Source organism: Crinia signifera, chromosome 12 (genome assembly GCF_055691185.1).
Source record: "Crinia signifera chromosome 12, ASM5569118v1, whole genome shotgun sequence".
NCBI lineage: Eukaryota > Metazoa > Chordata > Amphibia > Anura > Myobatrachidae > Crinia > Crinia signifera.
In genome coordinates, this window is record NC_139228.1 from 68,243,770 (window position 1) to 68,267,806 (window position 24,037).

Consider the following 24,037-nt stretch of genomic DNA (forward strand, 5'->3'; position numbering starts at 1 on the left):
ACGGACTCCTTGTTTTTACACAATAAGAAGGACATCTTGGTGAGGGTGTGTACGTGGGTGTGTGTGTTTGCGTTCACTTTTGTAGTGCAGACTTACAATAGGATACAACTCCCGGTCATCCGCATCAGCCAGCGTCAGCACTGCTATAAGTGGATAACAAGTCCGTGGCACAGGGCCAAAATCTTCTATCTTCTTGTCCTCTGGCAGCTGAATGAATATTTCCTCTTTGCTTTGTTTCTGGACACTGAATGGATGATTAGGAAAATACTGTGCAGAGCAAACAGTGACTGGGAGGATAGGGGGGGGGGGGGGGTTCACAGTGATTGGGAGGGTGGGGTCACAGTGATTGGGAGGATTGGGGGGGGGGGGGGGGAGGCAGGGCACAACACAGTCACTAGGAGGATTTTGGGGAGGGGTCTTGTTCATTGCACCCAGTTACGGATATCACAGCCCTGGTACAGTATTGCTATTTGGCCATTGTAAAACTGTTGCAGGGCATGCTGGGATATGTATCTCAACAGCAGCTGAAGGGCTGAAGATTCCTCATTCCTGTCCTAAGAGTAGGTCTGCCCACCTCAACCACAGGATCAACTGAGTACAAAGTCATAGAAGACTATTATAAGTGTTGTTTATGGGAAAATAAAAAAATCACCTGTAGTAGTGTCACAAAAAGAAGACACCACATGCGCAAAAGCAGGCGTAAAGTTTGGACTCCGATCCCTTAGTTTTATATAGACACATTTTGTGGTCTGTGTTATGGGTAGGTTGTGGATATCTGCAAAGAGAGTCCAAGTGTTACACACATGGGTGCCGGACGCGTTCCCGACGTCGAGATCCCGACTGTCAAAACGCAGACAGCGGGGTGTCCGACGGCCACCCGCTATTTTCCCTCGTGGGGGTCCACGACCCCCATAGAGGGAGGATAGAATAGGTGGCTCGCATAGCTCGCCACCGTGACCGCAGCGAGCCTGCAAGGGGCTTTTTTGCGCTCACCATGCTGTCTGGGTCCGGCCAGTCGGGCTAATGACTGTCGCGATCCCAACTGTCGGAGCTCCATACCACACCCACACACACCTGGCGTGCGACACCTAACACCACACACTACAAGGTACAGTGCTCACTATAACCATCGTCCAACGCACAGAGGATTGCTCATCACCCCAGTCAGAACCAGACACAAAGAAATCAGATCTGACGCGCGGAGCGGGGGGATACTAACTACCCAGGTGTGACCAGGTTTGGTCACACCTATATTTATTTTATTACCAGCTATTTATATAGCACACGCATAGGGCCTGACTCAGGCCTGCAAGTGTTCAGAGCCCAGCAAGCACCCCCCCCCCCCCCCATTCCCCAGTGCATGGCTGCAAACGCATATGTAGCCATGCGCACAGAGGGGAAATCATTCCCCCTTGGATGATTTTCCCCCCTGCTCGCAGCGCTGTGTAAGCCAAGGCTATCTCGGTGCTGTGAAGGCCGTGAGGAGAAGGAGGCCGCTGATGGTGTCTCCCAAGGGCTCGGGGACACCTGGGGTCAATCACCCTGCAAACAGCGAGTGAAGGGTAGCTTTCGCTTGCAGCTCACATTTGCGGTCGTTCGATAATCGGGCGAGCGGGTCTGAATGACCCCCATATTCTGCAGCGCTTTAAAGGGAATATTTGGCCATTCACATCCATATGGTGCTTTTTTGGGGGGAGCCAACTAACCTACTGAGCGAGATTTCCCAACTGAAAACATACCATAACCGACGGCATTGTTGTCACAGCACCTGACCGCTGCCGACACAGGAAGGATACACATGGTGGTCTTTATGCAGATATGCGCCATATAGTGCATCCTCCAGCGCTCTGGGGGTCCTTATCTGGGATCGGTAGACGTGCTGCTGCAGAGCCCCTTGTACGTTCTGTACGCTGCACCCCCAGTAATACGACAGGACGCACTTCTCCAGGCAATGTGGTCTTAGGGTTACGCCAGCTACAAACACCAAGGAAAGCTTAATCAGAATCACACAATAGCGGTCACTATACAACTGGCTCAAAGGGTCACTATGGTAACTGACCAACTAAAGCCGCCCGTAAATGGTTACGTTGGGCTGTCAAACAAAGCATCCTTATTATTATGCTTTATTTATATGGCGCCATAAGGGATCTGCAGCAGACAATTACAGAGTAAATAAACAGATAGGCAAAACAAGAACGCAGTGACTAAAGGCCCCGTAAGTCGGACCTGATTTCCCCGGCAGCTCCCTGGGAGGGGGGGACGGGACATGATTAGGCACTTGATGTGCCAAGTTTTGCATATGATAAATCGCATGCAATTTATCATATGCAACTTCCGGGGAGCTGCAGGTGGAGGGAGCAGGGGGGTGGCGGACATATAGGCGGCGGGCAGGGGATGCCGGTGAACCGGCAAGGGTAACGGAGAGCCGAGCATGGGAAGCAGGGAGCTGTCTGTGCTGCAAGAAAAAAAAAAAGCCCGTACAAATGAATGGGCAGCTATTGATGGGCTGAGCGCTTTCTCAGCCAATCAGCAACTGTCTTAGAGAGCGCTCAGCCAATCACTGGCTGCCCATTCATTTGTATTGCTTTTTTTCTTTCCTACAGCTCCCTGCTCCTCCTGGCTGGCTCTCCATTCCCCTCACCGGCGTACGCCGCCTCTGTGTCCGCTGCCCCTGCCCGCCTCGCAGCGTCCCCCTATCCGCCACCCGGAGGCTGCACATAAGAGTTTGCAAATCTTATGAGCAGCCGGTCCGACCTCCCAACTCTGACACCTTGTATACAAGGGTCCAGTTGTAGCATTGGATCACTCACTCTCAATGGTGGCGAGATCCGGATTAACAATTTCCAAGCCAAAGGGATTCTTCACTTGTTTCATCTGCTTCTTGGAAATGAAGGAGTTGGAGTTTGTTTCATCTGAGTTCCTTAGTATGACCGGAACTTCCAGCCCAAACCTGCAGCAGGAGGCAGAAGATACTGAGCCAAACACTGCACTGTACTCTACAATACAGCAGCCGAACTATGACCACGCACAGCAGTGGTCGACATTTTTTGGGGCACAAGCAATATTTAATTCCCTGGAAAACAAAACTCCAACGAGACATATAGGAGCAGGCTGGGTACGTGGGATCTGGGGGCCTGGGATGGTCTGCCCATTACCCTGGACACATCGCAGAACTAACCCTGCAATCGATTCATATTAGATTCCTGGGTAACTGGTTCGTTTCTTGAGACCGTTTTCACACCGAGACGCAACCGGGGTTAGCCCGGCAATAAAACAGGTGGAAGTGGCCATGTGATAGAGGTATTGCTTATTCTTTAAACCTCAAACTTACATGTCTGAGAGCTGCTGTAACCAATTATTTCTGCTGAGGGTAACTTGTATAATGATGCAAGTGCTACACTACGTTCTCCTGCTTTTAGTATATAAGACATGTAGAAACTGCTGTCCCGGCACAATTTATAAATGAGCGCAGAAATAGGGGTTGTGGGAGGAAGAAGGTAAATGCTGGATCCATACCACACATATGGGAATAGTATGATTCACACTAAATTCCCTTAAATACCCAGAAAACATGGATCTGGGCTTTTCTGTGCATTTATAGTAATGATCTGGCTATGTTCATTCTATTTAATACGGATCCAGATTTTTTTTCTTTCTCCTTGGTACAGATCCAGCCTATTCTCCTTCTACTTGGTACGGACCCCACCTATTCTCCTGCTACTTGGTACTGACCTGACCTATTCTCCTACTTGGTAAGGATCCGGCCTATTCTCCTTCTACTTGGTACGGACCCCACCTATTCTCCTTCTACTTGGTACGGACCCCACCTATTCTCCTTCTACTTGGTACGGACCCCACCTATTCTCCTTCTACTTGGTACGGACCCCACCTATTCTCCTTCTACTTGGTACGGACCCCACCTATTCTCCTTCTACTTGGTACGGACACCACCTATTCTCCTTCTACTTGATACGGACCCCACCTAATCTCCTTCTACTTGGTACGGACCCCACCTATTCTCCTTCTACTTGGTACGGACCCCACCTATTCTCCTTCTACTTGGTACGGACCCCACCTATTCTCCTTCTACTTGGTAAGGATCCGGCCTATTCTCCTTCTACTTGGTAAGGATCCGGCCTATTCTCCTTCTACTTGGTACGGACCCCACCTATTCTCCTTCTACTTGGTACAGACCCCACCTATTCTCCTTCTACTTGGTACGGACCCCACCTATTCTCCTTCTACTTGGTACGGACCCCACCTATTCTCCTTCTACTTGGTATGGACCCGACCTATTGTTCTTCTACTTGGTATGGATCCCACCTATTCTCCTTCTACTTGGTAAGGATCCCACCTATTCTCCTTCTACTTGGTACGGACCCGACCTATTGTTCTTCTACTTGGTACGGACCCCTCCTATTCTCCTTCTATTTGGTACGGATACGACCTATTCTCCTTCTATTTGGTACGGATACAACCTATTCTCCTTCTATTTGGTACGGATACAACCTATTCTCCTTCTATTTGGTACGGATACAACCTATTCTCCTTCTATTTGGTACGGATACAACCTATTCTCCTTCTATTTGGCACGGATACAACCTATTCTCCTTCTATTTGGCACGGATACGACCTATTCTCCTTCTATTTGGCACGGATACGACCTATTCTCCTTCTATTTGGCACGGATACGACCTATTCTCCTTCTACTTGGTACGGATACGACCTATTCTCCTTCTACTTGGTACGGATACGACCTATTCTCCTTCTACTTGGTATGGATACGACCTATTCTCCTTCTATTTGGTACGGATATGACCTATTCTCTTACTTGGTATGGATAAGACCTATTCTCCTTCTACTTGGTATGGATAAGACCTATTCTCCTTCTACTTGGTATGGATAAGACCTATTCTTCTTCTACTTGGTATGGATACGACCTATTCTCCTTCTATTTGGTACGGATACGACCTATTCTCCTTCTACTTGGTACGGATACGACCTATTCTCCTTCTATTGTGTAAGAATCTGGCTTTTCCTGTGTTACTACCATGGACCTGGATTTACATACATCCACAGAGGGATGACCTTCCATAGGAATAACCTGTGCATACTATGCATACTTGCCTACCTGACCCTCTCCATGAGGGAGAAAATGCTCTGCTCTTGGACTTCCCTGGTAATGTGTGATTGCCATCACCTGTAGTGAAACACCTTTCTTATCAATTACCTAGCTCCCCACAGGTGATGGCAATCCTACATTACCAGGGAAGTCCAGGAACAGAGCATTTTCTCCCTCATGGAGAGGGTCAGGTAGGCAAGTATGATACTATGCCTGGCTGGGCATGTGGTTGGTTGTATGGCATTAGCCTCCTGCCTGCACCCTGGAACAGCCACCATGGTATGAGCCCTGAATAGGGGGCAGCAGATGGCACACCCCTCAGTTACTGGCCACTTACCACCCCAGCACTAGCCCACACGTCACCACGAAGCAGACAGACACCACAGCGATGTAGAAGAGGGGCGAGTATTCGTATAACGTCGCCAGGAATATAGCTGGCATCGCCGAACCTGACAGACGTCCTCTGCCAGCAGCTGCCTTACTAGATTTGGTCCATCTGGGGAGCCATAGCCAGCTCCCATCTCAGTGATTGGTCACCACTGAGATGACGTAGGATATCACATGACTGAATGTCAGCGAGCGCCTGCCGGCCATCTTTGATTTGGGAGCAGTGAATCGCTTCAGCGATTCCAGGGTGTTTATAGCTCGCAGTGTAATCCGCAGCATACGGAGATATCGTTGGGGCGAAAAATATAGCGTCAGACAGACGAGCGAAGCAGCTGAACGATGATTGTGGGGAGTGGATGTAAACGCGCCCATTTTAAAGATGGTCGCTCTTCTCCGTCTGTCACGAACGACTGGGCCCCGCCCGCTGCTTCCAGCTCTTCTATGCGATTGGCTGATTCCAGCCTCACGTGACGCGTGGTATTCCCATACCGGGTGTCTGTGGATAAGTCAGGCGCAGGCGACACCCGAGGAATCTGTCACCGCGGAGCCAACTGGGGAGCGGACATGGTGAGTGGGCTGTGCACGGAGAGGAATTCCCGGGAGGAGGGGACTGCTGGGACCGGCAAGGGAGTGACTGGTGCCGCTGCCGCTTGTACCCCTCCCTCCATTCCCGGTAGACTCCCAGCGCCCTGTTCAACGCATACATCCCGGGGAGCCGGGAGCTCATATGCCCCCGGCCATAGCCACCTCCACCTAACTGCCTTCCCCCTCCAAAAAGCCCACTGCCGCTTCCCCAACACCAGCTACCCCCCTTCCCCAACTCAGCTGCTCCTCTCCCAAAATCCCGCTGCCCCCTTACCCAACACCAGCTGCCCCCTCCCAAAACGGTAGTTGCTAAATTGTAGTGGGCTAAAGGATCTTCCACGCCCAGGGGGAGGAGCAAGGCCGGGGGGCTTGCTCCTTCAGTATCCACGACACCAAAATTAATTTAGACCTAACCCTCCCAAAACTCCCTGCCCCTCCCCAGTAGTCACTTCCAACCTCAAGATACACCCCCTCCCTTTCTAGCTGCAATCCCCCATCACCAGTTGCACCCCCCTCCCCACAACATGACCCTCTTCAGGAGGGACGCAATGCTCTGTTCCTGGACTTCCCTCTTAATGTATGACTGCCATCACCTGTGTTGAACAGGTTCATTGACAAGAAAGTTATTTGAACACAGGTGATGGTGATCATAAATTAAGAGGGAAGTCCAGGAATACAGCATTGTGTCCCTCCTGGAGAGGGTCATGTTGGGAGGTATGCAACACCAGCCACACACCCCTCACCCTCGCAACACCAGCCACACTTCCCATCCATCCTGCTCCTTCCACATGACCGGTTACCCCAGCCCAGCAACAACCATCCCTCCCCAAATCCCATCCTCCACAACACCCCCTCCCTAACACCAGCTGTCCGTCTTCTTTTGACAGAACCCCCCTCCTTTACCAACTGCATCCCTCCCCCACCACCAGTTGTCACTTCAACACCAGCCATCCTCCCCATGGCCGATTACCCTTCCACCCGTGGCCTCCCCTTCCTCACACACCCCAGCTACCTACTCTTCCACAACACCAGCTGCTTCCCTCCCTAACTGCCACCCCCCATCCCAACCTCATCCTCCACCCCAAATCCTGCCAAGTACCAGCCACCACTCCACAACACCAGCTATACTCTCTCCATTACAGCCTCATCGCAACCATTCTCCCCATTACAGCTTACCCCTGCCCAACAGCATATCTTCCCCAACTCCTCCCTAACACATGCATCTAACTCTTCAACAACACCCGCCCCCCTACTCATTCCTCCCCTGTACTAGCTATTCCCTCTCAAGTCCAACTCAACACAACCTGCCCGTCCTATAAACAGCTGCCCAACACCAACTGCTGCCCTTCCTGAATCTTCCCACAACACCCATCAACCCCCTAACCTCTTCCCCATCACCAGCTGTGCCTCATACCCAGCAGTATCCCTCCCCCATTACCAGCCATTCTCCACCCAACACTTGCCGCCTCCCAACCACCCTCCATCTCCAGCTGCCCTTCCCATCACCGATCACCCCCGCTTAACAGTCTATCTGTTCTCACAAGCATCTGCAAATCCTCAATCCTCCTCAACACCAGCTCCCTAACACCAAATGCCCCCCAATCCACCCCAACACCAGACTTTTCCCTGGTGCCTGCCCACCCCCACCTGACACCTGTGGTAATAATGCATCTTCTAGCCGCAGGTTACAGAGTAATCTTCTCTCCCGTTATTTGCAGAGTGAGTCCCTGGTTGTATGTGAGGTGGAGGAGCAACTTGTTGAGAAGCTTAAGAAGTTTCGTTTCCGCAAAGAGACCAACAATGCTGCAATTATCAGTGAGTAAATGCCCCATGTACGGGTTGAAACCATGTAGGGTTACCACCTAGTCCCTTTAATTCCGGACACATATTAATTACACAGGTTCTGTGGCTGGCTGACTTCAAGACTCCACTTCACCTGATTTTAAACTGCCACAGAACCTGTGTAATTAACATGTGTCCGGAATTAAAGGGACTAGGTGGTAACCCTAAAACCATGAAAAGCAAAACCTTTCTTTTTTGTCTTCCTTGAGGATCCAGATGTTTGTTGTGTTCTGGGCCATTGCTTTCTATTGAAATCCCCCTTAGGGCAGATTCAGTTAAGTACCTGAACCATGGGACTAATTCAGTCCTGTTTGCAAGGCTGCAATTTTTGCAGATGGACTAAACCAGGCTGCACTGCAGTTGGGGCAGATGTAACATGTGCAGAGAGAGATAGATTCGGGTTGGATATGCTCAAACTGAAATCTAAATTGCATTGTAAGATCAAGCAGCCAGTATTTACCCTGCACAGAAACACAATAACTCCCCCAAATCTAACGGGGCCTACACACGGTGCGATTTCTGGCATTTTCTAAGCGATCTGACTTAATTTGACTAGATCTCTTAGAAAATGCCCCTGTGTAGGGGTCTAAGCGATAACAATGCACGGCCCTGCGTGTTGCTATCGCCCGACGATTAATTCCTGCATGCTGGATAAATCTAGTTAGATGGTGGTCAGGGTCAGTGTTCTCACCAGAGAACACTGGCCCTGACAGATCGCTCGGCACACAGCACTGACACAACGCTTTTCAGCACTGTGTACTGAATGATCTTGCTGAGCAATCACTAAGCAAAATTTCCCCGTGTGTAGGCCCCATAACTCTCTGCACAGTGCAGCATGGTTTTGTCCAGCTGCAGAAATTGCAGCCTAGCTAACAGGTCGAACACATATTGGGTCATTACGGCAGGAAAGCTTTGTGCTTGGTTTTTTTTCTGTCTACTCTCTGGTTGAGGTTTAGCAATATTTTTCCCCTTAACTTTTATAATTTGACAGTTTCTAAGTGTCCATGGCAACCTCGGTCACATGATATATTGAGCTTCAGAACGCCTCCCTACTCACCTACAATTTCTCTCCTCTTCCCTTTGACATCATGTACTTGGAGCTGTTAGCAGCTGTATACATATTCCTCAGAGTTGGAAGAACATTAACTACTGTAGGCGCAAAACTTGCTTTACCAAAAAAAAAAGAGTGCACTTGCGGTTTTGCCCCAATGCCCAATGTGATCCAGTAGGAAGGGAGCGTGATTGGCAGTCCACGCGATGCATCACTTCAGATACCGCTTAGTGCCACCGCCATAGAGTCTGATGCATCTGTGTGTTTCTCACACTGTAGAGGCCACCAGTGTTTATTGAAAGCAGGTCGTCATCATGCCGGTTGGTCCGTAAATTCCCATCGGTTTTCCTTCCCATGCTGTGAGTCATTGGGGGTCACTGTGGTTTATTAGTCGCATGAGCCGCAGTATTGCAGTGTGTTTTTTGGTGCTATAAATTATATTGCATTTAAAAAAAAAATTTTTTTGAACTTTTTGTTTAACAGTTGATTCACAAACTTTACTTGAATTTACTCTGCTGCATTTTAATGTGTAAAAGGATACAATTTAGTTCCCTTTTATTGATGATATTTTGCATCACTGCGCATCTAGGACATTGACACAGTAGGTGTCACTATAAGTCTCACCTGGGTATGCATGACCTGTGGGTGGGTTAATCGACGCAAGAACGCCCAGGCCCAAATGGGTAATGAGCTTGTGATTCCGGCCACTGGTTTTGCAATATTCGATTGCCACTTTAAATCTATCACCTTATCCAGTACCAAAGGCTGGTGCGTTTTGGCCCTCAGTTTGTTTAAATTTAAATAAAATACTGCAAAATGATAAGTTGACACTTTTCGGAAGTCTTCATTTACTTCCTTACTTGTGTCAAACTGCAGTCACAACCGGATGTATTCATAGATGCTGCAAAACCATTTTACAATTCTACAAACAAGCAATACAATTCTTTAACAACAAAAACACACAAAGCTGATTTAATAATAACAAACTGAAATACCATTAAGTAAAACTGGCAATATGTTTGTGACCATACAATATATGGTCATAAACCTCAGCGTTATCCCATAATTACTACCTGGACTGATGGGGTGTTGATGAACGAGTTTGAGAATCACAGCCAACAGTAGGAATCTGCAAGGTGGAATTTTCAAATCGTTGTAGCATGAGGGTTATGCGAAACGGGGTCTTGTGCATGTTTTCCCTGTTACGTTGTCTCAGCAACTGAATCTGGGATTACTGGATAATTACAGGACAGAACGCGTAATGTATAGGTTATTAATTACTCAGCAGGGGGCAGCAATGGTGTGGCTAGACCGGGGACTTACTGGAATAAAGACGCAAATGACAGGATGTGGAAACGGGACTCTCTATATACAGCACTTCCTGTTTCTTCCTGTCCTATTAGAGGTGTGTAGGGAGCAGCCCGGAAAAGGCTTGTGGCTGTGCATATGAATTGCCAAACACTGGACTATGGAGTTATAACTAGGAAGTTTGGGAGCTATTTTTCTTCCTAAATATGATTTTCACCCCCTCCATTGCCTAAGTAGCTAAACCCCCCCCTTATTATTTATTAACAGTTTCTTATATATAGCGCACACATATTCTGCAGCGCTTTACAGATAGTATTTGAACATTCACATCAGTCCCTGCCCCAGTGGAGCTTACAATCTATATTCCCTACCACATGTACATGCACACACAGACATTCCAGGGTTAATTTTTGTTGGGAAATGGAAACTAAATTGTAATATGTATTGGATGGGTCTGCCCCCAGAGACTGTTGATTTATATATATATATATTTGCTGATTGTCTACTCTTCCTCCTTTTCATTTTGCTACAGTGAAAATAGATAAAGACAGACGTCTGGTGGTCCTAGAAGAGGAACACGAGGTCAGTAGATGTTCTCTGTTGGATCTGTGTTGTGAAGTCTGTGTTGCGGTTATCGCTCTTATGTTCTACTATAGCGAGGGGTAGATGTATGACGCAGTGATAAAGTGCCTGGTACTTTATCACCAGCCAATCACCTCCTAACTGGTCCCTTTTAAACCAAGCCTGTAACTTAACAGTCAGGAGCTGATTGGCCGGTAGCCCATTGTAGCCTATGGGATACAAATCGCACTGCCACCGGGCAGTGCGGTTGGCGGGGGGTCCTTTCAGAGCCCTGTCCCTGCACCTGGGGGGTGATACATTCAGGTGATGGAATCACATTTTACATTGCAATCCTGGGTGTCAAAATTCCACCCAGATCGTTCATAAATGGGCCCCTAAATCTGTAGATGTATGACCAGCCTTACTTCTTTAACTTGAGACTGTGTCAGCTGAATAACCACTGGGGCAATGGTATATAGGAGTATATACAGATGGAGCCCCTGCCATCCTTGGCCGGGGCTCACCAGAGCCTCCCCTCTGGCAAGTGCCGGCGGACAGGGGCTACACTGAACTGGGACGCGCGTGCCTTTTAGCACAGACTCATAATTCCCCCCTCACGCACAATGCGGTCAGGGCTGTTGCGTCGGGCATCTAGGCTGATAGCACAGCAGCCCTGAGTATGGGTAATGCGTGTATGAAGCTCGACATACATTGATAGGGCTTAGACAACACCCGAAATAGAGGCCAAGGTTGACACAAGCATTAGGTCGACAGTCAAAAGTTCAACATAAGTTTTTCAAGTTTGCCATTTATACCTCTCTGTGCTCAGCGCACTATTATCTTCTCCCACCAAGCCGTAGTAGATGTAGGGGATGAAATACCACAGGTCGGAACCTCGGCTAAAAAATTTTTTGTTAAAATCTCATGTTGACCTTCCCATTGTCGACCTTAGCCGTGTCGCCCTATTTTAGGTGTCAACCCAAACCCCGTTGACCTTCATAGGGACCACCTGATGACCATATCCCGCAGCCTGGATTTTACACTGTATGTAAGAGACAGAAATGGAATGTCCCGCCTCTTTCGCAGGCTGAGCTGTCATTCACAGCTTAGCCCCGCCCCTGCCTCACATAGAAGCAGCGCCAGCAGAGTACCAGATACAATGGTTACATAGCATCACTGGAGGCAGGACTGATGTCACCCCTACCTGGAGTACCAAGTACTCTATGGCTCATACCCGTCACAGCCCTCTTATCCTGTGCATGCAGCTCGTACTGTTACCGCTGGCAGCCCCGGTATACCACCACTACATACAGCTATGCATTAATTACTGTTACCTGCCAGGAAAGTCCCCAAGGCTGATCCAGCACCCATTACTTACTGCCTGTTCTGTCTCCTCCTCCTGCTCACAGGATATCACTCCAGACGAGCTGAAAGATGAACTTCCAGAGAGACAACCCAGATATCCTTTCACTTGTGAGCGGCCACGTGCACACAGCTATTACACGGGACATGGTTCTGGTGGACACTTACTGTACATGTGCCTGTGGGGAGCTGCGGGGCACAGAGGCAGCAGGTCACGTGTGTATGAGCTGAAATGGGCACGGAACAGCTTTGTAATTACATTTTATGTATTATTGGGTAAGTTTGCAGCCATGTTTGTTTTCCCTCCGGAGATACTTTGAAAAGGGGCTTGCCTACGTTCACATACGGGACAATTGTGCAAGTTTAAACATACCTGTATACCTGTATATGTTCAAATTTGGAGGTGATCTCAAACCTGCTATACCCAACACAATATCATAAAACTTTGCTGTCGCGTACAGGACAAGCCAAGTCCCCCACCGATTATAAAGGCAACTTCTATGTGATACTTCCTCTCAACTTCAAATATCCCTGTTATCTTTTTATGATAGGTATAGCATTTTTAATATATATAGATGTTGAGTATCCGTATATACCAAAACGGAAATATTCCCGAAAGCCCTAGGTTTTTCAAAATATATATTTTTTTCTTCTTTGTTTTTATACTCCCCTTGTCCACGTTGGCCATCCGTTTAATCTTCAGCAGCATCCCCAGTCCCAAGGACATTGCATGGGGGTGCCAGTGACGTCACCGGCGCACATGTGCAATGCTTCCTGGGGAACGGGGATTCCGCTAATGGTGAATCCAATGGACGCCATGGGACACCGTAGACGTTGGGGGACCAGGTGAGTACTGTATGTAATAATAATTAAAAAACATAATCCCTTATCCAAAATGCTCACGGTCCCGAGCATTTTGGACGTGGGACACTCTATCTGTATATTATTGCTAGCTCATTAACGCATTATTATTGCGTTAATGTCGCAGCACTATAATGCCTCCGAGGCACCGCCCCCCCCAGCTCATTATAAAGACATTCAACTTCCCCTGGGCAACGAGCCTGTAATCTCCCTTGGCAAAAAGCATGGAACCTCTGGCATCGAGCATGTAGGTAAGTGGCACTTATGTGCCTACAGTTTGTTTAATCTCAGAAAAATCATGTAATTTTGAATTGTTCCCCAGCACTAATATATAGCACGAATATATATTACAACTATATTATATAACAATATTTTTGGGGGGGATTTATTCTACAGCTCTATTTTGCTCATGTAAACCGCTATTGTAATTCTTCATTCCCTAACCATTTTCAATATCGTTTAGTCCTTGTTCTTCCATGTTCTATGTGTAATATCCTTAACCAGGGCTAACATTCATAGTGTATAGTTACAAGTACCAACATGAGGATGGCAGAGTTTCCTACCCGTTGTGCTTCATCTTCTCCAGCCCTGTGGGTAAGCGCATTCATTATATATAATGTGATGGGGAAAAATGCAAATATGTATAAAAAAAAAAAAGTTCCAATCAGGAAATGGTAAATGTGCCCAAATACGTCAGGTTGAGGCTTGTCCCCAGGATTGGTGTGTTCTATAGTCAGTGATCCATGTGAAGTAGAAGGTGACACTATGCCCAGCTTACAGTGATTTACCCCTAGATGGTTTGTCCCAGTCCTGGGCTCTGCAGAATGGGGAGGCCGTACAAGGGATGTGATGATCAAGCTTATTTTGGACGAGTTGATTTTTATCTTCTCTCCGTTTTCTTACCAAACGTCATGACCGATTTTTTTTTTTTTTTTTTTTTATTCCCCCTAGGGTGCAAGCCGGAGCAGCAGATGATGTACGCCGGCAGCAAAAACAAACTTGTGCAGCAAGCGGAGCTCACAAAGGTGATCCGTCCTCACAATCGCAGCACACCCGGCGGCGCGTAACGTGATAATAAATACTGCAGCCGATCCTGTAAAGTACTTTTTGGGGCTTTAAATGATAATTTTTATATGGATTCAAAGCTGAAAATGTCACGGTTGAATCACTCCCCCGTGCGTTGGCACGGGGAGCGATGTTTGCTACCACATGTGCGGGCTCTGTTTGCGAACAGACGCAGCGATTCATATAGTCACCGGCCCGTTCACATGGGGCCGGCGAGCACTGGTCACAGCCATGGGTACGCCCAGCATTTCATGGACGTTCCCGTGCAAATGCTGTGTGTTCCAATGCTAATGGTGCCGTGACACGGGTGCCGGGGGCGGGCAATCACCGTATTTCAGCTGCCCGCCCTGTTCACGTAGCCGGGTGCTCCAAACCAAAGAGTGACTAAGATTTGAAAACACTTAAGAAATCATTTGATGGTCAGCGACCATCGAATGACATTCGCCATGCAAACGGGGGGTGTGGACGTTCGTGTAGGTGGCGGGCGGCATTACATTTTAAGCTTTGCGAGTCAGCCAGAATTACCTCCAAAGTGTTTGGAGATAGAATAGATGCGAGACTGTTCACAGCAGCACATTGTGTTTCAGGAGTCCGTGATCAGTGAACTGTCAGCTGATATATGTTTTAAACCAGGGGTGGACAAACCTGTCCTCAAGATCTACCAACGGTGCATGTTTTCCAGGCAGCCTGTGGATCTATAGTAGGAATGAATGCTGCAGGTTTGAAAATGTGACAGTTAGTAATGACTACAGCTGTGCACCAGCTAGGTGATTTAGGTCATGTGACAGTTAGTAATGACTGCAGCTGTGCACCAGCTAGGTGATTTAGGTCATGTGACAGTTAGTAATGACTACAGCTGTGCACCAGCTAGGTGACCTGGAAAACGTGGACCATTGGTAGATCTCGAGGAGCGGTTTGGCCACCCCTGTTTTAAACTGATAAGTATAATTCTGCGCTATGGGTAGTGCAAGGTCTGAGACACTTATTATTGGGTACAGATAACTGATCATTCTGCCATGTTCTTTGGGACTTTGTCCAATGAGTGTCACTGTTGTATTTTCTTTGCATGCGTAATAGGCGGTATCTAAATACCTGTTGTGATTTTACTGCGGGTAATGGTATTTCTGGGTTCTATCCTATGGTCCCCGGAAACCCAGTAAAAGCTGCGACTTATCAGGGATTTTATTTCACCTGCCTCAGGCAGGCCAAACAAAATCCATGTTGTGTCTGCATTTTATGCTTCTTAATGCAAATATTAAGCGACACCTTTTATGCCCCAAAACATTATTGGTGAAACATCGAGAAAAGTCACAAACAACAGTTTTTCACCCCCATTTCATCTTTGGTAACTGAATACCCCCTCACTGTCCAAGCTTGCTGGTACTTGTAGTTTCACAACCGTGTATTCCACAAACCTATTTTGTAATGAAAAAACAAAGAAAAAAAGGGATTTTTGTAAGAACTTACCGTTCGAATCCCTTTCTCTGATATGGTCCTGGTGACACAGCTTCACATTGGGATGTAGGAGGGTCCGCAGGAGCCAGGCACCTATCCTAAAGCTTTTGGAGGGTAGGCTCCTCCCCTACTGCATCCCAGATTCCTCAGTTCAATCTTTCAAAGCCACTGGAATACATTAACTCAGTACAAACACCTGCACATATTATATGCACAATTTTAAATTTAACTTTTCAACCAATTATAACATGAAACATCATGAACACTGGCATACTTACTGAGCGTAAGGGAGGGATCGCTGTGTCACCAGGACCATATCAGAGAAAGGGATTCGAACGGTAAGTTCTTACAAAAATCCCTTTTTCTCTTTCAATGGTCCTGGTGACACAGCTTCACATTGGGACGTTCCAGAGCCGGTCCTTTTGGGTGGGTACGCTCAGGTCTGCAGTTTTCATCACTGCTTGCCCGAATGATGCGTCCACCGACGCGAACTCACGGAACCTATCGAATTTGGCAAAAGTATGAACAGAAGACCAAGTGGCAGCCCTGCAAACCTGCTCAGCTGTTGCCCCATGTCGAACCGCCCAAGAGGTGGCAACCGACCTGGTGGTATGCGCATTAATCCTGGCCGGTACAGGCCTACCAACTTTAGTATATGCAAACGCAATAACAGAGCGCAACCACCTAGCAATGGTCTGCTTAGAAGCAGGCCAACTAAGTTTGTGTATGTCATACAAACCAGTAAAGTATCAGTCTTTCTGACACTCTTAACTCTGTCCACATAAACGCGCAAGACGCGCACAACATCCAAATTCCTTAATTTGTCCCTTTTCCTAACAACCCTCTGAGGGTTGAAACACAGGCAGAACAATCTCCTGATTTAGATGAAAAGCAGAGACTACTTTTGGTAAAAATCTAGGGGTACTGTCCGAAAGGCAGCCCTATCATCGTGACATATAAGGGAGGAAGACTTGAAGAACAAAGCAATCAACTCCGATATTTTTTTTTTTTTTTTTTTCTTGACGCCACCGCCAACAAAAATACCAGCTTCCCTGAAAGGAAACTAAGGTCAACCGACCTTAACGGCTCAAAAGGCGCCTCTTTAAGGTACTCCAAAACCAGAGATAATTCCCCTGGCGCTACTGGTTGGTTGTAGGGAGGTTTCAATAGATAAACCCCCTGCAGGAAGGTCTGTACTTCTGGTTCTAACGCAATCCTTCTTTGGAAAGAAAAATTGACACGGTCGAGATATGTACTCTGAGTGACTGAAGGCCTAACCCAGAGGAAAGGCCCTCCTGTAAAAAACTCCAACAATCTAGCCATTTTAAATCTCGATGTGCGTGACCTCTGTCTTACACACCACCAAATATAGGTCTTCCAGGCCCCAAAATAATTTACAGAAGACACTGATTTTCTGGCTTTCCTCATTGCGTTAACCACCGCCTTTGAGAATCCTATATTCCTCAAAATGGCGTTTTCAACAGCCAGACCGTCAAAATTAATCGAGCTGAATCCAGCTGGTTGAACGGTCCTTGTTTTAGAAGGTCTGACCTCAGATGTAGACGCCACGAGTCCACAGAGAATCTCTGAAGCCTCGAGTACCAGGATCTCCCTGGCCAATCTGGGGCCACTAAAATTACTGGAATTGTCTGGGCCTGTATTGTTTTCAACTCTCTTGCCAGCATTGGAACTGGCGTTAAATCATAAAGAAGATTCCCCTCCCAGGGGATAGTCATGGCATCCACTGCTTCTGCCAGTGGATCCCACGTCCTGTCATACAACCTGGGTACCTGATGGATGAACCTGTATGCCTTCAGGTCCCTATCCGGGGTTTCCCCCTTATTGTAATCTAGTGGAATACTTGTGGATTCAGCCTCCATTTTCCTTCCATCAGTTTCTCCCTGCTCAGGAAGTCGGCCTCTATATTCTCCACTCCTGGTATGAAGATTGCTGATAATGCTAGAACATTCTGTTCCGCCCACAAGAAGATTCGGGACACTTCCCACATGGCCAGATTGCTGTGTGTGCCTCCCTGGTGATTCAGATACGCCACAGCTGTGACGTTGTCGGTCTGAATGCCTAAAAGGGAGCTCTTGTAATCTTTTCTCCCGCCAGAGAAAACCTCTTCCACACAGCCCTCAGTTCCAAGATGTTGATCCGTAAGGCAGACTGTAAAGTATCAGTCTTTCTGCTCTAAAGTCCACAAGCCCTGCAGACGCAGGTCCACGACAACTGCCCCTCAGCCTCTGAGACTGGCGTCGGTAGTGACTACCACCCAGCTCCAGGACTGCAGGGACCGACTCCCCCGAAGGGAATCCACCTCCATCCACCATTTTAGGAAGGATCGAGTTTCTGAAAACAACACCATTTGTTCTGACCTCATGGTCTGAGAGTTCCCTGTCCGCTGGGACACTCTAGAGTGGAACCTGGTGAACTGTAACGTCTCGAAAGACGCCATCATCTTCCCCAGCAGTTTGAGTCACCCCCATACTGCTGTGCTCTGAGACCCTAGGATCTCCTGTACCAAGGCAGCCAGATCCCTGGCCTATGCCTCTGGTAGAAACACCCAATGCAACTGGGTATCCAGACCAATCCCCAAGAATTGGAGTCTCTGTGACGGCACCGATTGAGATTTTTGTAAATTTAAAAGCCAGCCGTGAATCTGCAAAACCTGATGGTTTCTGCCAAGTGACTCTTCACTTGTCTGCTGACTCCGCTTTAAACCGCAGGTCGTCCAAAAATGGAATAACCATGATTTCCGTCAGTCGAAGCACATCCGCCATTTCTGACATTATATGGTGAATACCCTTGACGCTGTGTCCAGACCAAAAGGCAACGCCTGTAATTACAGGAGAAGGTCTCCTATTGCACACCCCAATAGTTCCGGGTGGATAGGAACCTGCAAGTATGCGTCCTGGACCTTCATGGACGCTAAAAATTCTCCCTGGTCCCGGCTTAGCAGCACAGACCGTAGAGACTCTATTTTGAAATGGTCTACCCACAAAAAGCTATTAATGCCTTTAAGTTTAGGATCAGCTGAAAGACCCGTCTGGTTTGGGCACCAAAAACAGAGTGAAATAAAAGCCTTTTTTTTCCCTCCGCTCTGGGGACCGGGACTACCACACCCTTCTCTAAAAGAGAATGAGCCGCTCCCAAGAGAGCTGTACGGAGCCGAGCCTCCTTTGGCAGTGGTGTAGGAATGAACCTTCTCGGTGGAAGAACTTTGAAGGGAATCTTTTAACCCTGGGTTATATTTCTAACCCAAGCGTTCCAGTCTTAACAGTGCCCCTGCGTCTCTGAACAGTGACAGACGTCCCCCCTCCTTAAACACCGCCGGGCAAAACCCCTGGCAGTATGCGGAGGATTTTTCCTCTCCTATGGTTTCTTATAAAAAGAACCAAATTTTGACTTTGGGCCTTGCCCCTGGAGGACTGAGACTATCCCTTAAAAGACTGTCCTCAAAAGGACGCACCTCCTCTAGGGGAGGGCCGAAAGGGTGGCCTGAAAGCAGAAAACCTTGATGTCTGCTTTGGCTGCAGGGGTAGGCAGGAAAGTGCTTTTTTCCACCTGTGGCCTGCTTATTAATCTCTTCCAGTTGTAAACCAATAACAGCTTTCCTTTAAAAGCAAATGCCTCTAAGCCTTTTTAGACTTGTTATCTGCCTTCCAAGCTATAAGCCAGAGCACTCTCCTGGCATTCCAAACACTGAGGAAACTCTGGCAGCCATTTTGAGAGCTTCCTGCTCAGCCTGCATCACATTTCTGCAGCAGCATTATACTTCTCTGCCTAGTAACAACACACAAAAGACAGTATGTCAACTAGAGCACAGGTCACTGACCCACCAATCCTGGCCTTAGAGACCCAGACTGAAGCCAATCAGAGGACTTGCTTGCTTGAAGGCTTGCACTGGTAGCACAGTTGGTTTTTGACAAGTATACCACAGAAGCCTCTACCACTGGAACTTTCTCCCAGAGGTCTGCATGATCCTCAGGCATGGGATACAGGCTTAACCATCTATTTTGGCATCTAAAGCCTTTTGTCAGGGGTTTTCCAATAAATCTTGTAAACCCTTGTCTGCAGAGAGATATCAGGGGTTTTCCAATAAATCTTGTAAACCCTTGTCTGCAGAGAGATATCATTTCCCTCACGCTGTCTCTTAAAAACAACCTTAGCAGGAGTTTTTTACTTCACAGACAAATTCAATGCCTGTTTACAGCAGTAATCAAATCCTCCACCCCTGAGGGTGAGGACTCTTCAGAAACATCACCCTGAACCCAGGGTATGTCTGTGTACTCTCCCTCCTCATCAGCAGCTAATAATGGCACTGAATCAGACCTTTTAGGGGTCCCCCCAGAGTAACCATAAAGCTTGTCAAACAAGTAATTTAAACCTGCTGATTCCCATAGCAGTATCCTGCATGACTTGTATAAGTCAGGATCTGTCTGGGTCCGAGGCAAAGAGCTGGCCGGACTGCTGAGAGAATGGCCCTGGTCTAGGGAAATTACCAGCCATCACTCTGCCTGTCCAGTAATGCACCAAAGCATTTTCCGACCTGTCTCAGGGACTTAACCCTCGCAAGGTCCGATGCACTACCCTCTAGGGTTCACTCCCCATGGGTTTCACAGCAGCGCATAAAATACAAAAGCCCCCCTCAGGGACAAATTTCAGTGTACAACCACTGCAAGCGCTCATTGCATTAAAGGCTCCCTCCCCCAAAACCACAGACTGTTGCTCAGACATGATGTTCTCAATAACACAGTCACAGCATTAAATGTACATACATTATATACAGTGTACTCAGCCACTTAGCTTTCTGTAGTCTTCAGAATGGGGAAAGCGAAGCCCAGGAAATCCAATCACTCTGTCAGGATCAGTAAGCCAGCTCAGCTCCGCTGCAAGCGTTCTGAATGGCGCCAAAAACAGAGTGAGGGAAGGGACCAAGTCCCTGCTGCTGCGGGGTCTGTGACTTTTGGCGCCAACTACCCCCAGACAGCCGCTCCCATTGTAGGATCTCCTCGTTCCAGTATCTCCCCCTCAGCTGGGGACCACTCGGAACATGCCTGTAACAACACTGCTGTCCTCTCAGTATAGGAGCTCAGTGTGTAAGCTCCGCAGAAAATGGCCGCCGCCATCACGGAGCGCCTGTCCCCCATGATCCCCACCTAGCGTGAAGCCGGTTTCAGAGCGCTCCGGAGCCCAGGCAGCTTCTTAAAAGAAGCTGTAAGCGCTGCACAGGGAGGCCAGACAGCGTCTCCCTCGTGCACAGTGAGCTGACAGGACGCGATTCTGTCAGCTCCTGCTGCGCTAGCAGTGTGAGGATTCACTAATGAGAATCCTCACACTGTGCCTACCTAGCTAGTGTAGAAGTTAATAAAATAATAAAAACCCTAACTAACTCTACTCCTTCGGCTGCTCCAGCAGCCCTTTAGAATAGCACCCACTCCAGTGGGCACCTAACACGAACTGGGGAATCTGGGATGCAGTAGGGGAGGAGCCTACCCTCCAAAAGCTTTAGGATAGGTGCCTGGCTCCTGCGGACCCTCCTACATCCCAATGTGAAGCTGTGTCACCAGGACCATTGAAAGAGAAAAAACATTAAGAATCTCTTTTTTGTGTTTTTTAGGTATTTGAGATTAGGAACACGGAAGACTTAACTGAAGAATGGCTGACGGAGAAACTGGGGTTTTTCCACTAACTTGTATTTTTCTATGTGAAGTTCTTCTTAATTCTTATTTAGACAAGACGTCCGCCCACTCGCCAAGATGTGCAGCCTTTCTTCCTAAAATACATAGCATGCAACAGTAAGCTGCTTAACTCTTTCACTGCCCTACATTCAGGGGAGCCTCTGGCAGTGAAAGATGGAAGCACTGGAATATTGTATATGTATATATATATATATATATAATCCTGACCACACTGGAACCCTTTTTTTTAATTTTTAAATATATACTGTAACCTATAGCAACAGGCAACAACTTGTTTCCATTACTGGCACCACTAGCAGACTCCTCTCTGGTGGTTGCATTGGGTTACAGCAGGAATGGGGACCTTTGATCCTCCAGCTGTTTTTGAACTACACATCCCAGCATGCACTGCAACAGTTCTAGCATGACCAAATAGCAAAACTGTTGCATGGCATGCTGGGATGTGTAGTTCAATAACAGCTGCATGGCCAAAGGTTCCCCCTTTCCTGGGTTAAATGGGCCTTTGATATTTACTGCATGTTACTTTCACATTTTCCAGACATTTCTACAGAAGGGACCAAATTCTATCAGGGCAACAGCTGTAATCTTCCTACTTGCCCATGTCAGCGAATGCTGTATTTGTAGTGGTTGATGGTATATATATTTTTATTCAGTGATGCTGTAATGAACAGTGAACTGTGCTATTCTTTGTTTTTGGTGGTGGTGGTAGGGGGGGGTCTCATGTACAGTATTTGTGACTAATGCAGCCAGCTTCCGGGGGGCTGGGGCGATAACTGTAAGACTCCTCGTGTGCACTTACTCAGCTGTGAGTTGTAACTGTCTACGTTACGCTAATGAACTGCATGACGAGGTTAAATCTACCATTAAACGTAGCTATTTCATATTGCCCTGTTCCGTTTAACCGATGGCATTCTCTAAATTCAACTGATTTTCCCCCTCCCCACTGCATATTTCCTTAGGCTTTAGAACACTGGAATTTATTACATAGGTTCCAATAGAATTTTTAAAGGATGTGTACGGGTTTGAAATGATGAACCAGTGTCGACGTTACCAACATTGTTATAATGTATATTATGTCTGTTCCCTGGACTTGCGCTTGTTTTTCTGTCTCCCCGCTGGTAAACGCTTTGTGCATACCTCCCTGACATTGGGGGTGACCAGTGAGACCCGAGTGTCCAAGTACACCCCACGCCTGCGGAGAGTGGGGTGAAAAGGAAAAGTGTTCTAGCATTGTAAATTGAAACAAGGTCCTAATGGTTCTTTAGTTTACTATATAATAAATGTCTAACGCTGCTCCTTACCTATGGGGGTAATTCAAGTGTGTTGCTACTGGCAGCCACTAGATGGAGCTCTTCGGCTCAGTTCAAGCATGACATCACGGCTATGTTGTTCTGTGATTTTGACAGGCTGGTGTCTAGTGTTTACATACATGTCCACAGATATTTCACATACTCAATAAAAAACAGTTGCTATTTGGAATTGTGACGTTCCCAAAGGCTGTAGTGATTGTGTTCTAGGTGAACACTGAATGTATCCCAGCGACGGTTCTAGGCCTTTATTTGCATTAATATCTGCTTGTGTCTCTGGTGATTGGCTGTGTGCGCTCCTGGTGCTTTGGGTACCGGGCACTGAGGCATTATGGGTGTATCTCTAGAACAGTTTCTGCGCTGTTTTTAAAAGTAAATACGGAAGTGATCTGGATCACTTTATTCGAGTGGATTTTGCCAGAGCTGGCACATAATTAGTAACCATTTATGACCAGCATTTGTTCAATGAGCTTTTCTGTTCCAGTCATTCCCTACAGAAACTTGTTTCGGTGTGGGCATCAGATCACCTCTCAGCATTATGGATACACAGGCATGTACCTGGCCATCCGTTATTGGATCGAAATAATTGGTGGCATGTCTCTTTTACCATAACCCTATGTACCCATATAGGCTTATCTCGTGCCCCCAGTATCCATTCCAGAGTACGTTGGGTGGGCTGGCAGTGTTTCCTTTGTATCGCGTACCCCCTTATACCTGCAGATGTATTCCAAGTACCCCTTACTGTCTATAAATGTATACAAAGCAACACTTTATATGTCTGAATATTAAAAATAAATGAATAATTTGTTGTGAAGTCTGTTGATTACTGAAACATTCAAGGTAATTCTACGAAATGGTGTTACCCCCCCAGAGATAAATACCCTGCAAGTGACAGAGCCGGGGGTAATAATGAAATGTATTGTGGGATCCAGGAGTTAGGAAATAAACATATAACTGTTGTGGCAGTGGAATTGTGTGACTAGTTGAAACTACAAGTCACATCATACCTTGCCACAGTTTTGCTATTAGGGAATGCTAAAACTATGGAAAGGCATGCTGGGATGTGTAGTTTCACCACAGCTGGAGGGCCACAGTTTGGACATGCCTGAATTAGACTTTAATTTCCTAATAGGGTTAGATACAAGAGCTTCTTGCTAAGAATGCCAGAGGTCAGAACACCGACCCTGGCATCTACGGAAGCCAATCCGCAGGCGGTGGAGCCGGTGAAGTGGGGGTGGCAATGCAAGGTGGACGGTGCGATGCGGGTGATACGGTGTGGGTGGATCGTCACACTGCACAGAGCTGCATCTCTAGTGACGGAAGAAGCCTGGTAGCGTCTAAGTGGATGCTCAGACACTCCGGCATTAGACTGCGCATGCGCAGTCTAATCCCGGGATTGGAGACTCCAATTCCAGGATTGAAATCT

The 24,037-nt window shown here is 47.5% G+C and overlaps 2 protein-coding genes across 2 annotated transcripts; one reads left to right on the forward strand and one right to left on the reverse strand.

Moving 5' to 3' along the window:
• On the reverse strand, window positions 1-6,174 carry CGRRF1 (cell growth regulator with ring finger domain 1). The gene is made up of 4 exons (XM_083166510.1): window positions 5,460-6,174; window positions 2,811-2,950; window positions 1,797-1,974; window positions 1-244 (listed from the first exon to the last, which is right to left on the reverse strand). The coding sequence occupies exons 1-4, from the start codon at window positions 5,561-5,563 to the stop codon at window positions 16-18; spliced, it is 651 nt and encodes a 216-aa protein (XP_083022636.1). The 5' UTR covers window positions 5,564-6,174; the 3' UTR covers window positions 1-15.
• On the forward strand, window positions 5,918-23,414 carry GMFB (glia maturation factor beta). The gene is made up of 7 exons (XM_083166511.1): window positions 5,918-6,076; window positions 7,813-7,909; window positions 10,828-10,877; window positions 12,266-12,315; window positions 13,591-13,673; window positions 14,031-14,104; window positions 21,223-23,414. The coding sequence occupies exons 1-7, from the start codon at window positions 6,074-6,076 to the stop codon at window positions 21,292-21,294; spliced, it is 429 nt and encodes a 142-aa protein (XP_083022637.1). The 5' UTR covers window positions 5,918-6,073; the 3' UTR covers window positions 21,295-23,414.
• Window positions 23,415-24,037: the final 623 nt, after the last annotated feature.